Source organism: Mesoplodon bidens (assembly GCF_964165515.1).
Source record: "Mesoplodon bidens genome assembly, chromosome: 18".
NCBI classification, from domain to species: domain Eukaryota; kingdom Metazoa; phylum Chordata; class Mammalia; order Artiodactyla; family Ziphiidae; genus Mesoplodon; species Mesoplodon bidens.
This window is the reverse complement of record NC_138175.1, coordinates 5169594-5185936: the sequence shown is the minus strand read 5'-3', so window position 1 is coordinate 5185936 and position 16343 is coordinate 5169594. Positions and strand designations below refer to the sequence as shown.

At 50.4% G+C, this 16343-nt stretch overlaps 1 protein-coding gene across 1 annotated transcript in view; it reads left to right on the top strand.

Annotated features, from left to right (window-relative positions):
* Positions 1-1348: 1348 nt before the first annotated feature.
* ATP2C2 (ATPase secretory pathway Ca2+ transporting 2) overlaps positions 1349-16343 on the top strand; it is a gene marked incomplete at its 5' end in the record, with an annotated part of 49533 nt that continues 34538 nt past the window's right edge. The window contains 6 exons of the mRNA XM_081215304.1: positions 1349-1420; positions 2228-2338; positions 3425-3541; positions 11134-11223; positions 12481-12516; positions 12621-12682. Of these exons, the coding sequence (XP_081071430.1) occupies positions 1349-1420; positions 2228-2338; positions 3425-3541; positions 11134-11223; positions 12481-12516; positions 12621-12682 (488 nt within the window). The remainder of the gene's footprint in view (positions 1421-2227; positions 2339-3424; positions 3542-11133; positions 11224-12480; positions 12517-12620; positions 12683-16343) is intronic.

Here is a 16343-nt window from a genome sequence, read left to right as displayed (position 1 = left end):
GCATCTGAGTGATAATCACTTGCTGGTCATGACGCAAATGAAAGTTGTGTAAGTGCCATCAAGGAGACATCCAGGGTGCCGAGAGGGTAGAGCAGGGTAACTCATCTGTTCTGGGAAGACATCAGGACAAGACCACCACCTATTTCTTTCTTTAAAATTTTTTAAATTTAATATTTGTTCATTATTTATTAAATATTTATTATTTTTAAATGTTTATTTATTTGGCTGTGCTGGGTCTCAGTTGCGGCACACAGGATCTTTGTTGCCCTCTGTGAGATCTTCCTTGCCGTGTGCAGGATCTTTTAGTTGCAGTATGCGTGCTCTTAGTTGCAGCACGCGGGATCTAGTTCCCTGACCAGGGATCGAACCTGGGCCCCCTGCATTGGGAGCGTGGAGTCTTAACCACTGGACCACCGGGGAAGCCCCCCATCATCTATTTCTAAAGCAGGCCTTCTCGCCCTCAGCTGTATGGACATTTCTGTTCCAGGTCATTCCTTGTAGGATGCTTGGCAGCACATGTGGCCTCTACCCACTAGATGCCAGTAGCACCCCTGACCCCCATTATGACAACCAAACATGTCTCCAGACACTGCCAAAGTCCCCCAGGAGGCAAAACTGCCCTTGGTTGAGAACCCTGGATTTAAAGTTTGGTTTGGCAGTCGGGAAAATGTGCCATCCTCTGCAGGGGCACCGGAGCAGTCCATTCCCGGGGGACACAGGACTCCTCCAGTGGGCAGTGGGTTCTTAGCTAGTATGCTGCTGCTCCACCCAAGACCAGGAGAGCATGGAGGGTGGATGTGAGGTCGGGTCTGCGGCAGCCCTGTTGGAGACGGTTGGGTACTGCCCTGTACCTGGAGTCTATCCAGATGTTCCCAGCATGGTGCGGGTGTGTGTGTGTGTGTTAGAGACAGACAGACAGAGAGCAGAAGGTAGAGGAGGGGGCTAGATTTATACCTTCAGGGTTGCTTGAGATGCTGCATAAAAAGTGAATTGGGTGTGGTCATGCCAGACAGAAGTGGTCAGCTGGAGAACAGCCAGGCAGGCAGGTCCTGTAATCCCAGGACTGTGTCCATCTGCAGTGTGTGCAAGGATTGAGCGCTTGATTTGGTACGACCGAACCAGGTCTTGAGAGCAGAAAAAACATCCCGTCTCGGCTGTGATGGGCGTTTCTCCGGGAAGTGGATCTTGCACAGTGAAGAAAGTAAGCTTGACTTAAGAAGAGAGAGTCTGTCCAGTGATCTGTGTAATAATCATGGGTTGCTTCCTGGTCACTGGCACAGTGAGAAGCACCCCCCAGGAAGTGGGTGTGGTTAGCAGTGCTTTTCTAAGCAAACAAGGCATTTGGGAGATGGGGGCGGGGGTGGGGGATGGCGAGAAGTGCAAGAGGAATTTACCGTCTCTGTTCCAGCTGAAGGAAGAGGTTGGCCAGTGCCTCTCCCCTTCCTCCTTCCCAGTGCCAGACTACCTGGTGGAAAAGGAAAAGATGATTATCATGTTCTAGGTGTCAGAATACCAGGAATAATTTTGCAAAAATACTCAGCGTTTTCCTAATTATGAGGTCTCCTCTGTGGTACCGTGTCCTCCCACACCCTTCAGGTGTTTCATGTGGCTTCTTCCCAGACCTGCTAGACACCCAGACCTTGGCCAGGTTCCCCACCCTCCTTAGGTTATTGCAGACATCTCCTAGAACAGGCTGTGATATCGCCAGTCACCATCAGGGGGCACTCTCTGTGGTATGGGGCACACTTAACTGAGAATCCCAGACGTTCAGGGTCCAGGGTTCTAAGCCTGTGCATTGTTGCCTTGTTCTGTCAGCTTTGTGAGTTCCAGTGGTTGCATCTGTAATAGCCAACAACTGGAAACAATCCATCAGCAGTAGAACAGATAAATAAATTGTGCTCTAGTCATTTGGTGGAATATTATGCAGCCCTGAAAATTAGCGAACCATCACTACACACATCATGCATGAATCTCACTAATAACCTTGAGTCAAAAGCATATATATTGCATGTTACCATTTACACAAAGTTCAAACCCCAGCCAAACAAATCTCCTGGGGGCTGGTAATGTCTGTTTCTCGATTTGGAGGCTGGTTATATGGGTCAGTTTGTGAAAATTCGAGCTGTACAGTTAAGATCTGCACACTTTCTCTTTGTATGTTATACTTTAAAAAGACATGTCGGTACAAAACCAATGTGCCTGATAGCAATCCTGCTGTTTTTCACAGATTGATGGACAGAATGAGCTGAAAGCCATCGAGAAAGAGAAGACGGTGGTTGCTCTGCCAGCCAAGGAAGCAAGCAAATGCCACAGAGAGGATCTGGCCGAAGCATTTTATGTAAGGATTGGATTTGTATCTGATGCCAGGTGCGGTAGGGTTTTTAGAGTAAGAAGAAAGCAATCCAAAGTCCTGAAAGTGGCTTTAGAATTCTGTGCTGTAGTACTTGTTTATCGTCACTGTTAGAAAAGACTATCGCTGCTGAACCATTCTGATTTCCACCAGGAATGGCATCCACATTAATGGCAGTGGCGCTAATCCTCAAGGCCCTTCCTAGCAGCCAGGATCCTCCCAGCTCTCTGTGTACCTGTTGATGGGAGACAGAGGATGTCTCAGGGGACCCACACGGTTCCACAGCAGCACAGCCAGAGTTGAGTCCAGGTGTTTTGACATCAAAGCTCAAACTCTTCACCATCTGCTGTGCACATGCTTCATCTTTTCTAATCCATGGTGTTTCCAGTGACTGCAAACAAATCTCACCAGTTTCTCCAGCGAATTTGAATTCCTGGCCAGTACAAGACAAAACCCAAACCAAGAAACCCCTTCCATTCCATGAGGCTCCCCTCTGAGGCTGAAGGACTTTGCTTGCTTTATGTTTTTAATTATCTTTACTTAGATAACTGAGCAAACATGGTGTGTGTGTGTGTGTTGTGTGTGGTGTGTGGTGTGTGTGTGTCCTCACCGCATATTGCTTATCCATTCATGCATCGGTGGACACTGGGTTGCTTCCACCTCTGGCTATTGTATGTTATGCTGCTATGAATATGGGTGGATAAATATCTCTTTGAGATGGGCTTCCAGTTCTCTTGGTATATACACCCAGAAGTGGAATTGCTGGATTGTATGGTGGTTCTATTTTTAATTTTTTGAGGTACTTCCATAACGTTTCCTATGGCAGCTGCACCATTTTACATTCCCAGGCCCGCCCATTTTTCTAAAGATGAAACGTAAGTGTTCCTGCATCTCCAGGTGTCCATACTACAATTGCACTCCTTGAAATGTAGGCCCAAGGCTGTCTTTGAACTGGTGCCCTCTCCTCTGTGACAGCCCATTTTCCTTGAGCATCGTGAAAGCGGCTGGCTTCCAGAGTGGGAATCCTGTGACTTGGGCTCCTTAATCCTTACCGGCCCATCCTTCTCCCTCCAGGTGGATTTACAGAACGGGCTGTCAGAGTTCTCAGTGACACAGCGCAGGCTGGTCCATGGCTGGAATGAGTTTGTCGCTGATAACACAGAACCCGTGTGGAAGAAATATCTCGATCAGGTAGGACTGTAGCTGTCATTCCGTGAATGAACTCGTGTAAGCCTGGGGGGTAGGGGTGGGGGACAGCCATTCATTGTTTAAGTATGGATTGAGGGTGTCCGTGGACAAGTCCCAGGGTGTGGAGCAACTGTACTACAAAGTTAAACAAGGCTCTCCCCATTCAGGCTGCTCTTAGCCGGCAGGAGGGATCACTAACTACCCCAGCAGCCATGGCCATGAACGGTAGTTGTTTCATTCATGGAGGGTTTACCATGTGCCAGGCACATGCTGACTGAGTAAGTAAGCAAGCATCAACTTACTAATCTTCCTCCTAATCCCCACTTCGAGATGAGGAGGGTGAAATACAGAGAAGCTGAAATATTTCCCAAGGCTGTGTAGGGTTGCCAGATTTAGCCAATGAAGTTACAGGATGCCCTGTTACATTTGAATTTCACATACATGAAAAAACTGTTCTTTTTTTATCTATGTCCCAAATGTTGCATGGGACCTACTTATACTTAAAAAAAAAAAAAGTTCCTTGTTTATCTGAAATTCACATTTAACTGGGTGACCTGTAGTTTATCTGGCAGCCAGGGCCCAGAGTCACGCAGTAGTTAGTGGCACTGCCGGGAAATGAAGCCAGGCATCTGGTTCCAGAGCCCCGGCCCTCTTAGCCTCTGCCACTGGTGCTGAATGCATGGTGCATGAGTCAAATTCCTGGAAGCCACTGGGAAGGGGGGGGAAAATGGAAATAGACACGGCTGCAAATTCCTGTCTAGAAATCAACCCCCCACCCCCCAGGACCAGCTCTGAAAGCTCCAGTTAACAGGCAGAACTTCCCATGAAGCCATGAGAACGTGAAGCCATGCAGATTGCCTCAGTTTCCCCTCTGGCCTTTTGCACCCTCTCCCAGCCCTGACACCTCCCTCTTAGCCTAACTCAGGGCTGCCCGGCTTCAGCTGCCTTCCCCTGGCTCACACTTAGGGCTTTCTTGATTGGTCAGTTCAGGGACCAATCACAGACCTCTTTGCAGCATCCTCACCCTCCATTCTCCTGCAGTCCCCACCCTGCTCATTGGTCGGTTCTCAGTGCCCTAGGGATGTCATTCATTGACGCATTTTGGCACCAATATAGGCTTCTAGGTATGCAGGTGGTTCTGGCCAACCCAGAAACTTCCTGGAATCCCAGTGTTGGGAAGAGGCAGCAGAGACTCCTGGAAGGTGTCGTTCAGGGAAGGGGGCAGACACGCAGGCTGTGAGGGACATTCTCCCTTCTGGAATGGGGCCTTGGTCAGTTCTGCCCTGGCTGCCCCTTCCACTAGGACCTGCTCACCTGGCCTCTCGCTCACGCCAAGGGCTCACCTCCAGCCTCCAGCCAGGCCCTTTCCAGGAATGAAACCTCTTCAGTTTCTAAGAGCAGGAAACATGCTTATTCTTCTTCGCCTCATCAGTTCAGGAATCCATCTCAGGGAATCCTCGCGGGATTGGAAGGCAGCTCCCGATGGCCATGTTTTCCCGCTCTTGATGGGCACAGGAAGTCCATGTCCTCTCACTTATTCATTCTTTTTGTTCATTGAGCATCTGCTACATGCCAGATGCTGTGATTCTCCTGTCTGTCACCTGCAGTGACAGGGAACACAACCACTTCACGAGGCAGCTGTGCTTCTCTGTCTCAGGAGACTCAGCATTAGGAATTCTACCTTAGCGTGACCCAAGATCCCTGCCCTGGAGTCATGAGGCCAAGGTAGATTCGAGTCAGCCGGGTTCAGCTCCCGCGTCAGCCTTGTGACTGTTGCTCCTCCTTGAGCCTCAATTGTCCCCATCTAGAAAATAGGCCTAATAAGTACCTCCTGTTCTGAGTTTTACAAAAGAAGAAGCTTAGCCCATATTAAGTGCCTAATAAAGCTTGCCCCAGCTCCCAGTGTCTGCCAGTTAGCCCTGGTTTGATTTGAGCGTAGCTGTTAAGAGCACAGGTTTTGGAGTTGCCTGATCTAATGAAAGCCTTGGCAGTTCAGTTTCTTTCAGAGCCTCAGGTTGGTCATTTATCAAGCAGGACTACTTAGCAGTACCTGTGTCATGGGGTTGGGAGGAGCCTACGAAATGATGCAGGTAAAGCACTGAGCACAGGGCGTGGCCTGGAGGAGGTGCTCAGGAAATGCTGGTTGTTGCAGTTGTTACTGTCATTGTAACGAACGTCTCCAGTGTGCCACTGTTTCACCGCACAGTATGGTTTCACCAGACCGCTTTCTGCCTGTCCCCCTTTACTTATGGGCTTAGGAGGGGCCCCAAGAGCCAGAAGAGTCTGATTATCTGTGGCCAGGGCAGCACTAGTGGCACGTGGTGGGATATTCCCATTGCATCTGACACTTGTGTGCTGTGTCTCACGGTGACTCACCTGTTTTGAGGGGGAGAGGGCAGGTGCTTGGGATGGTCTCCAGGAGGGGAGGGAGGGAGGGAGGGAGACTGGTGGTATCATTGTCGGCCTGGAGGGTTGCTCAGGTCCAGCCTCATGGGGACGGGGTGAGATTATGGGCTTGGAATTAGAGTTCATGGTGAGGCCAGCATGTGGTCGCAGCCTTCAGAGCGTCCCTGCCAGGACTGTGGACCCATGAGCTAGCCCTGAGCCCATGGCTGGAGGGGTCCCTTGTGCAGAAACAGGCCCCCTACTCTCTGAGTCTCCACTGGGTACAGCCTGCAGGGAGGGAGGGAGCTGCCAGCCAGGGCCGGGAGAGGTGAGGGCAGGGATCCAGGCGGCGTCGCAAAAGTGACCTGGCCAGGAGGACACGCCGCCGGGGCAGTGCAGACCCAGTGCTGAGCCCCGCTGGGTGACCGGGATCAGGAGTTCCAACCCCACCAAGCCTCCGATTCCCCCACCTAACAATGGGCATTGGCTATCCGTTCATTCATTCTAGATAAACGCCTTTAGTGCTCCTGGCCTGCTCGAGGCACTGTGCATAGAGCAGTGGCCTAAACCAAGTTTCTGGTTTCAGGGAAACAGACACTCGGTGAGTGATACAGCACCCAGTGGGCGTGGCCTGAGGAGATGAGTCAAGACAGGAGTGAGGACATGCCGGCGGGGAACTGGGTGGCCAGCAGAGGCATCTGACTGGTGTCTGGAGGGGGCGATGTCTGAGCAGAGACCCAGTGAAGTGAGGGGAGGAGCCGTGGTAGGGTCTGGATGAAGGAGGCTGCAGGAGGGGGACGTGCAAAGGCCCTGAGGAGAGGCCTGGTGCATGTGGGGTAACCCGGCCTCAGAAGGTGGCCTGGAGAATGCAGGTGCATGACGGGTGTTCAGGGCGTGTTTGTGCCTCCTCACCCCTCACTTCTGTCCAACTGGGTGGGAAGTCTGTGATGGGCTCGGGGCTGAAATGAAATCTTATTCTTAACTCCACTGAACTGAGGGGTTCTCTTTCCCTGTGAGAGGTTGAATAGCGTCCCCTCAAAATGCACATCCACCTGGAAGCTCAGAATATGGTCTTATTTGGAAATAAGGTCTTTGCAGATGTGATGAGTGAGGATGAGGTCATACTGGGTTAGGGTGGGCCTCTGTCCAGTGACTGGTGTCCTTAGAAGAGACTCAGACACCCACAGAGGGGAGAAGGCCCTAGGACAGCAGAGGTGGAGTGATGTGTCTACAAGCCGGCAATACCAGGAACTGGAAGTCAGGAAAGGGTCCTCCCCTAGGAGGCCCTGGGGCCTCGCCTCCAGAGAGAGCACGGCCCTGCCGACACCTTGATTCTGGACTTCCGGCCTCCAGAACTGTGAGAGAATAAGTCTCTCGTTTTAAGCCCCCCGAGTTGTCATTTATCGCTGCATCCCCAGGACGCTAATACACTCTTAGCTGCTTTGCCCCTTTATCTGGCCCTTCCTCCTCCCTGGACTTCCAAGGAAAGGGTGTGTCCCTCTCCGGGGTGGTGGTGTTTGGCCATGGCTGTGAGCTCTGCTGGGCAGCTCTGAGTCTAGCCCAAGGACTCTCGGCAGCCCCTTCCCTCTGCAAACTGCCCCCGATCCCCTGACCCCCATCTCCGGTGCTTCCAGGTGCTCTCAGGACCAAAACTGGAACTTCTCTGACCAAAACCTTTTATTAGGGAAAATTTCAAAAATATACATTAGGCAGGCTTCCCTGGTGGCGCAGTGGTTGAGAGTCCGCCTGCCGATGCAGGGGACACGGGTTCATGCCCCGGTCCGGGAAGATCCCACATGCTGCGGAGCGGCTGGGCCCGTGAGCCATGGCCGCTGAGCCTGCGCGTCCGGAGCCTGCGCGTCCAGAGCCTGTGCTCCACAACAGGAGAGGCCACAACAGTGAGAGGCCCGCGTACCGCAAAAACAAATATATATATATACACACACACACACACACACACACATTAGGAGGGAGAATTAGATAATAAACCCCATGTATCCACCATTTAGCTTTACTAATTGTCAACCCGTTTTGCCCCATTTTTTATCCCCCTTTTTTCTCTGCAGCATTTTAAAGCAAATTCTAGATACGGAATCATTTTACCATCTATACTTTGGTGTTTATCTCTGCCCTGGAGGACATTGTTCTTTCTCTCTCTCTCTCTCTCTCTCATTTATTCATTCATTCATTCATTCATTCATTCATTCATTCATTCATTTATTATTTTTGCTGTACGAGGGCCTCTCACCGCTGTGGCCTCTCCCACTGCAGAGCACAGGCTCTGGACGCGCAGGCTCAGCGGCCATGGCGCACGGGCCCAGCCGCTCCACGGCATGTGGGATCTTCCCGGACCGGGGCATGAACCCATGTCCCCTGCATCGGCAGGCGGACTCTCAACCACTGTGCCACCAGGGAAGCCCATTCATTCATTCATTCATTCATTCATTCATTTATGCATGTATGTATGTATGTATGTATGTATGTATGTATGTATTTATGGCCGCCCCGCACGGCACGCAGGATCCTAGTTCCCTGATGAGGGATCGAACCCATGCCCCCTGCAGTGGAAGCTCAGAGTCCTAACCACTAGCCAGGGAAGACTGTCTTTTTTTGTTTGTTTTTTTTAAAACCATAACAACAATACTATTATCCCAGTAAGACCATGAGCACTTCATTCACATCATCCAGTGCCTGGTCCAGAGCTGGTTTTCCCCACATGCCTCAAAGGCACCTCTTCACAGTTGATTTGTTAGACTCGGGGTCTAAACAAAGCCCACCCTTTGCTTTTCAATGGCGTGCCCTTTAAATCTAATCCCTTTTCCTAATCTGTGGACTCATGCCCATGGAATGGCTTATGAGATCCGTAAAATGGATATACATAGTTTATTTACATGTTGAAGACATCACTCTTGGGAAGAAGCCTGTAGCTAATTGAATAAGGTCCATCTCAGAAACTCTGATGCAGGTTTCAAGGTTTTGTGGGAAGCTCTTTCGCGGGTCTCCTGGGGTTGACTCCCACCAGTGTGTCTCAGACCGGAGCACCGGGGCTCCCAGGCAAGCTGGCTTTGAGGTGTGGTTCTCTCTGAAGGTGTGATGACCCCCTCTACCCCAGCCCAGCCCAGCCCTGGCGAGGATCCGATGGGAAAGCTGCCCTGAGGGCCAGCTATTGGATCAAGAGCCCTGATAAGAGGGACCGTTTTCTGGAGCTCAGGCAGCCACGATTCCTCCCTTTGACCAGTGTTTATCCAGTGCCTTTTGTAATCAGTCTTGGTCCTTCTGGCTCCCAGGTACTGAGCACCTACTGTGTGCCACCCACTGGGCAGGTCACTCTACCCTCCTTATGCCCTTTAGTCCTCCCATCAGCCGAGGGGGGGGAGGGGCTGGAGAAGTCAGAGGCTTGCTCGAGGTCTGTCAATGACGTCATGGTGGAGACAGCTGGAATTCTATCAGATTCCTGAGCTCTTGCCTGCCTCCCCATGTGCTCAGATCCCCTTCTGGGTCCTGGAAGGACTGGGGACCCCAGGATGGGTATGGCCTGTGTGCTTAAGAAGATTACATTCTAGCAGAGAATAGAGACAAATAATTTGATACAGTCGCAGAAAAATTGTAGCTAAGAAGGTGAAATACATTTGAGTTGCTCAGTCTTGAGGATTCACAGTAGACGCGGTGGCTGACACCAGGTGGCCCGTGAGCTGACCGCAAAGTGCCCTGTCCCTCATTCAGAGGAGTTAAAACACAGCAGTTCTGGGGTGAGAGGCATTAGATCCCTTCATGTACCACACTGGCATGATGCTGATGTGCTTCTTAACGTCAGCAGTACAAATCACACATCTGATCACATTTCCCTTTTTGCCTTTGCTGCTGGGAAGCTCAGAGCCAAAGGTACAGCCCCAATTTAAACAACCATGATTTTCTTATTGATATTTTGACTCCCACCCTGATCCTGATCTTTGGTCTACTCTCCCCGATCCTGTTTTTATATGTTTGTGTTTATGCCTCCTTTCACTTGTCTGTAACAATTGAAATGTATGTGTGAAATGAGACAGATACAGTAGTCCCCCCTTACCTGTGGAGGGTACATGCCAAGACCCCAAAGGATGCCTGAAACAGTTGATAGTACCAAACCCTATATATACTATGTTTCTTCCTGTACATACATATCTATGATACAGTTTAATTAATAAATTAGGCACAGTAAGAGATTAACAGCAGTAATAATAAAATAGAACCATTATAACAATATACTGTAATCAAAGCCATGTGAATTAATCTCTCTCTCTCTCTCTCTCTCTCTCTCTCTCTCTCAAAATATCTCATTGTACTGTACTCACCTTTCTTTTTCTTGTGATTATGTGAGATGGTACAATGCCTACATGAAGAGCTGAAGTGACGGGAGTGACGCAGGCATTGTGACATAGAGGGAGGCTTATCTGCTTCATGTCATCCTGGATCATTGAGCCACGAGGGTGTCAGTGGTTGGGTGCCAGGAGCAGAGGATGTGTTTGGTTGGGGATCCCAGGCAGGATGGAATGGGATAGCACAGGCTTCATTATGCTACACAGAACGGCACAGAATTTTAAACTTATGAATTATTTATTTCTGGAATTTTCCATTTAATATCTTTGGACCACAGTTGACCACAGGTCACTGAGACTGTGGAAAGCAAAACCACTGATAAGAGAAGACCACTGTACATAAAATAATAAAGTAAAAATCCTTTGGGAAGTTTCTGGAACACTTTTTCTCAGGAGGGACATCACTGGAGCTCCCAGAGGCAGTTACAAGAGTGGATTGTTGTCATTGGGACACACAGGATTGCAGGACTGGTGTGGTGAGAGAGGACCCCTTGGCCCTGCTGGACCAGGGCTGGCATCCCATCAGAGGGGAAGATTCTGACCTGGAGCATCGTGGAGATGTGGCACAGCAAGACCAAGAACTCAAAGGCAGGGCCAGGGCTGGCGTCTTGACAGGGACAGTGTCAGGATGACCCCAGGAAGTTGATGTCAGTGAAACTGCAGTGGTGGGTCTTCAGGTGGAGGAGAACCATCGGGTGGCGGTGGTCCTCCTCCTCTCCTAGCCCTCGGATCACTGGAGGGTTGGCCTGGAAGCGGGCTGTGAGTGAAGAGCTGACGCTGCTACACAGGAGAAAGCCCAGCCTCTGATCTCTGTGAGCCTAGAAAAGATCCCCCTGCCCTGTGTTCATTTTTCAGTTTAAGAACCCCCTGATCCTGCTGCTTCTGGCCTCTGCCTTGGTGAGCATCCTCACAAAGAAGTACGAGGATGCCATCAGCATCGCCATGGTGAGTGCACCCCGTCGGGGGGGCAGCGCCCTGATCCCAGACCCGGCTGCCAAGGGGCTTGCTGAGTCTGTGCTTGTCTTTGTTGTGCAAGGAAAAAAGAGTTTGGCTGTAGATTTTTTTAGAAAAAGAAAACACAACAGAAAGAAAGGACAGGAAATCCACATCCTTCTCTACCCGCAAGGAGGGCGTCCTGGTTCCTTGGCTGTCGCTCTCTTGGCGGTTTCGCTGGTGGCTTCTAGTTCTTTGCCGTCAGGAACAATGTTGTAATGAACTCCTCCCCTGTGACCCCTGGGTGGAATTGCTGGATCCTGGCTGTGGGCGCAGTACAAAGAATGATTGCTCGGGGACTTCTCCGGCAGTCCACTGATTAAGACTCTGTGCTTCCACGGCAGGGGACGTGGGTTCGATCCCTGGTCAGGGAACTAAGATCCCACGTGCCGTGTGGTGCGTCCAAAAAAAACAAAAACAAAACAAAACAAGAATCATTGTTCGTAATCATTACACAGAGAGAACCGTTGGGCACCTTTAAAAAAAATGTTTTTTTTTTTAATTTAAAAAATGAGCTGTTTTAAAGTGAATCATTCAGGGACATTTACTACATTCACAGTGTTGTGCCACCACCACCTCTGTCTAGTTCCAAAATGTTTTCCTCACCCTAAAAGAGACCCCGTACCCATTACGCAGACGCTCTCCTTCCCCCTCCGCACCAGCCCCTTGAAACCACCATCGCTGTCCCCACGGATTTACCTGTTCTGGGTAGTTCCTATAAATGGACTCATACAGTATGTGACCTTTTAAATGGGGCTCTGAACACATTTTGATGACTTTCTTTCCTGCTTCCTTCTATCTGTCAGGTGCCGTCTTTTAAAATACAAAAACAGACTCCTTCCATGCAGTGGAATTCGGTGCTTCCGTTCGAAAGCCTGAGGCTAGGTCCGCATCTTCTGATGTGGACTGATGTTTATTAGCTGCTGTTGAGATATAAACGATTATCTCTGTACTAGATGATGCTGTGTTGTAAGTGTATCTATGCTGAAAAATCTAGAAAGATAACCCCCAGATGTGAATCTCTAGGTGCCGGAACTGGAGGTGCTTTTCTGGCTCATCTGTTTTCTAAATTTCTGTACAGTGCTTTTATTTTGCAAGAAGAAAGGAAATAATATTTTGCAAGACGATGCCCCCCCCTTGCCTCCCCTGGGCTCCTTCACCTGTCGTTGGGCAGTTGGGTGTTAACGTCCCCTCCCGTTTGCCCCCTAGGCCGTGCTGATTGTGGTCACCGTGGCCTTCATCCAGGTGTGTAATGTGTGTCCTGAGGTCCTGGGCGGGGTCACCCGGGCTGATGGGAGCTCTGTGGAAGCCTCCCTCTTAAACACCACGTTTCACATGCTTCCTGCCAGGAGTACAGGTCGGAGAAATCTCTGGAAGAGCTGACCAAGCTGGTACCTCCTGAATGTAACTGGTAAGTCAGAGACCCCCCCTGGGACTTTTTGGTTCATCAGAGGAGCCAGTGGGCTGGTGAGTTTGACAAAAAGTTTGGCAATATTTATATCCTTTGTAATGTGATATGGGAGGAGCATGTCTTACTGGGGGTTAGGAAACCTGGTCTCTGCCCTGCCAGCTGATTGCTACATGCCCTTGGGTGTGTCATTCAACCTCTCTGGGCCTCCACTCTGTCACTGGTGTCTTAAGCCTGGTGCCCAGCTTGGGGGCCACGGGTGACGGGAATGGCTGTGGGGAGAGGGTAGTCCACAAAACTTGTGATAAAGTGCGCAAAAAATGTGTGCGTTTTTCCTAGGGAGGCATTCGGAATTTTCACTGGATTCTTAAAGGGGGGATCGGAAGAGGCTGAGAGGCGGGGCTTGAACAAGCTGAGGCATCAGAACTCTAGCTGAAGGGGGTGGACAACTCAGTAATGAACTCCGGCCATTTGCTCAGCTGCCCGCCAGCCTCTTTCCTGCCCGGACATTCCTGCTTTGCCATTTGGTTATCACACAGCCCTCCCCAAAGACATTTAAAAAAGAAAGACGAAAATGTCTCCCCATTCCTCCTGGGCCTGTCTGCTTAGCACAGTGCTGTGCCATAGGATTTTCTGGAATGTTCTATCATGTGTGCTGCCTGGGACGGCATCACTAGTCCCATATAGCTACTGAGGACTTCACCCAAGGAATTGAAGTCTTCATTTTATTTAACTTGAATTCAAGTAGCCTCACAGGCTAGTGGTTGCAGTCTTGGACAGCTCAGCGTAGAGGATGTGCAGGGGCTGCCGCCGTGGGTAAAGGGAGCTGCAGAGGCAGAAGGGAGAAGGTTTGTTTTTGTTTTTGTTTTGTAATTAATTAATTTAATTTATTTATTTTTGGCCACGTTGGGTCTTCGTTGCTGCGCGTGGGCTTTCTCTAGTTGCGGCGAGCGGGGGCTGCTCTTCATTGCGGTGCGCGGGCTTCTCACTGCGGTGGCTTCTCTTGTTGCAGAGAACAGGCTCTAGGCACGCAGGCTCAGTAGTTGTGGCACGCAGGCTCAGTAGTTGTGGCTTGTGGGCTCTAGAGAGCAGTCTCAGTAGTTGTGGCGCACGGGCTTCGTTGCTCCACGGCATGTGGGATCTTCCCAGAGCAGGGCTCGAACCCGTGTCCCCTGCATTGGCAGGTGGATTCTTAACCACTGCGCCACCAGGGAAGTCCCTGGAGAATGTTTTAGGCTTGGTTTTTTTTGTCCATTTAATTTTTTAGTGTATCAGTCATCCCTATGTTATTTTCCCTGTAAAAATGAAACTCTTTCGGAAAAGGCCCAGGTCTTCTCCCTTACTCCTGCTAGCGTCCGTTGAGGTTGTTTTAAAGTCACGTGTCTTTCCCAAATAGACGTTGTTGCTCAAAAGAAAGTAACTGAAAGTATCTCATGATCTGAGGTACTTTGGAAGGGTTTAAACATACAGTAACTCTCTATTACCTGAAGGATAATTTTGGGGAAAGAACCTTAACGTGTATTTGGCAAAATGGAGCCTAGGGCTGGGGGATAGAAAGATCTAGTGAGACACAGTTCCACCTCTCATGGAAACAGCAAGCAAAGAGTGTGTGTGTGCGTGTGTGTGTGTGCGCGTGTGTGCGTGTGCGCGCGCGCGTGTATGTGTGCGTGCACGTGTGTGTGCGTGTGTGCATGCACATGTGTGTGTGCGCGTGTGTGTGTGAGAACAGGCAGAGAATAATGAGTAACAAAAGAGCACAATGTGAAAGCATGAGAGAGGAGGAGTCAATTCTAGAAGGTTCATCGGGGGGTGGTAAAAACGTCTGGGCCTAATGACTGGATGAACAAGGCTGTCAGAAATCCAGATGTGTGATGTGTGACGTAATCCTATAAGCAGACGGAAGCATCTATGATTTAAATGGCTTGATGAGCTGATCTTAAGTTTAAATATCAAGTCTCGGCCTTTTGGGTGAATAGTATGCATTATTGATGTCCCTGGAAGTCACTTCTGAAAGATATTTTTATTTTCAAGAGCAGTGGAGGCGGACAGGCTGGTAGAGTTGAAAGAGCACTGAAGGGACACAGCCTCACTCCCCGAGTCCCTGAGACGCGTGTCACAAATCGGGAACAGCATCTGCCCTGCAGACCCTTCCTGCATCACCTCCATCCTTTATGCATTCACTAAATACTTACTAAGCACCTACTGTGTGCAGGGAGATATTGTCCCAGGTGAAGCGATGGGAAGGCCCTGGCCTTCGGGGCGCTCACGTTTCTGACAGGGGAGGCAGATGATGAAGTGAAGGATGAGATGATTTTGGAATGTGGCAGGTGCATTAAAGCCAAAAAGACCCCCTGAAACCCAAAGCCACACAAAAATTAGAAGAAAGAGAACCTCACGGAGACGCGGTAGTGACCAGGGGAGGTGTGGGAACAACCTTAAATAGCTGGCTGGCAGGCCACCCTGATCTGACATGTAAGGAGGAGCTGACCTTTAGGTTGAGGTCTGAGAAACAGCAGGAGCCAGCCATGGGAAGAGCTGAGGGAAGAGCAGATGTATATCTGATAGGTGCTCTTGGATACAAAACCCAGAAAATTCAGCTGTGCAAACCACAAGGAAGTTGTGTTGTCTTATGGTAAGGGATCTGAGGTGGGGGGGATAGTGGGGTTACTTAATTCAAGATGGCACCAAGGACCTGGTGCCTTTTATTTCTTTACTCTGCCATCCTCAGCTTGTTAGCTTTGTTCTTGGGCCAGCTTCCCTCATGATCCCAAAATGGCTGCCACAGCTCCGGGCATCACAGCCAGGTATAAAAAGGTCCAACAGAGGAAAAGGCCGTGTGTGTGTGTGTGTGTGTGTGTGTGTGTGTGTGTGCGCGCGCGTGTGCGTGTGTGCGTGTGCGCGCGCGCACAGAGTGAAAAAAACTTTCTCTCAAGCCCCCAGCAAATATCCACTCCTGTCTCTTAGGCCAGTGTTGTAGATCATGCCTGTCCCTATGCCAGTCATGGCAGGCGCTGGGATCACCCTGATGGTCTCAGCCACTCAGGACCCACCCGCTAGAGCACTGGGTTGTGGGGAGAAAGGCAGTACCTGAATAAGATTGAATTCTGTCAACAGGGAAGAGGGGAATGTCTGCTCCAGCATTCAAGGTCAGCAAACACCTTGAGACTAGAAGGAGTTGGGTGCGTTTCGGGGCGGGGTGACAGGAGGCAGGGCCTCTGGGTTTGACTCCAAGGTCACTGGAGAGGGTTGGAGTAGGAGGAAGTTGTGATCCGATTTTGTGCTTTAAGAGCTCTCTGGCTGCCACGTACAGGATGAATTGAAGGAGGTCGGGGCGGGTGGGCACAGGTCCATCTGGGAGGCTCCTGCCATGTCGGGCAAGGGGCAGCGTGTGGTGGGATTCCAGTGGGAGCCCGTGCACAGAAGCACGTCCGTGTCTAACGGCAGATGGCCATGAGGAACGGTCCTGGCCCTGTGGGAGGGGGTGTCCCCAGCTTCTCGAGCACTTAAGATGCTCCTCCCAGCTTTGGCAAGCCTCTGCCATCCCTGAGGTCCCGAGCCGGGCTCTGCACACCAGAGTGCTGTGTCCTCTGAGGGCAGAAGTGCCGCTAGCTGCCAGCTTCATTAAGGAATCGCTTCCCTAGACCATCAGAAGTGTCTGGAGGCC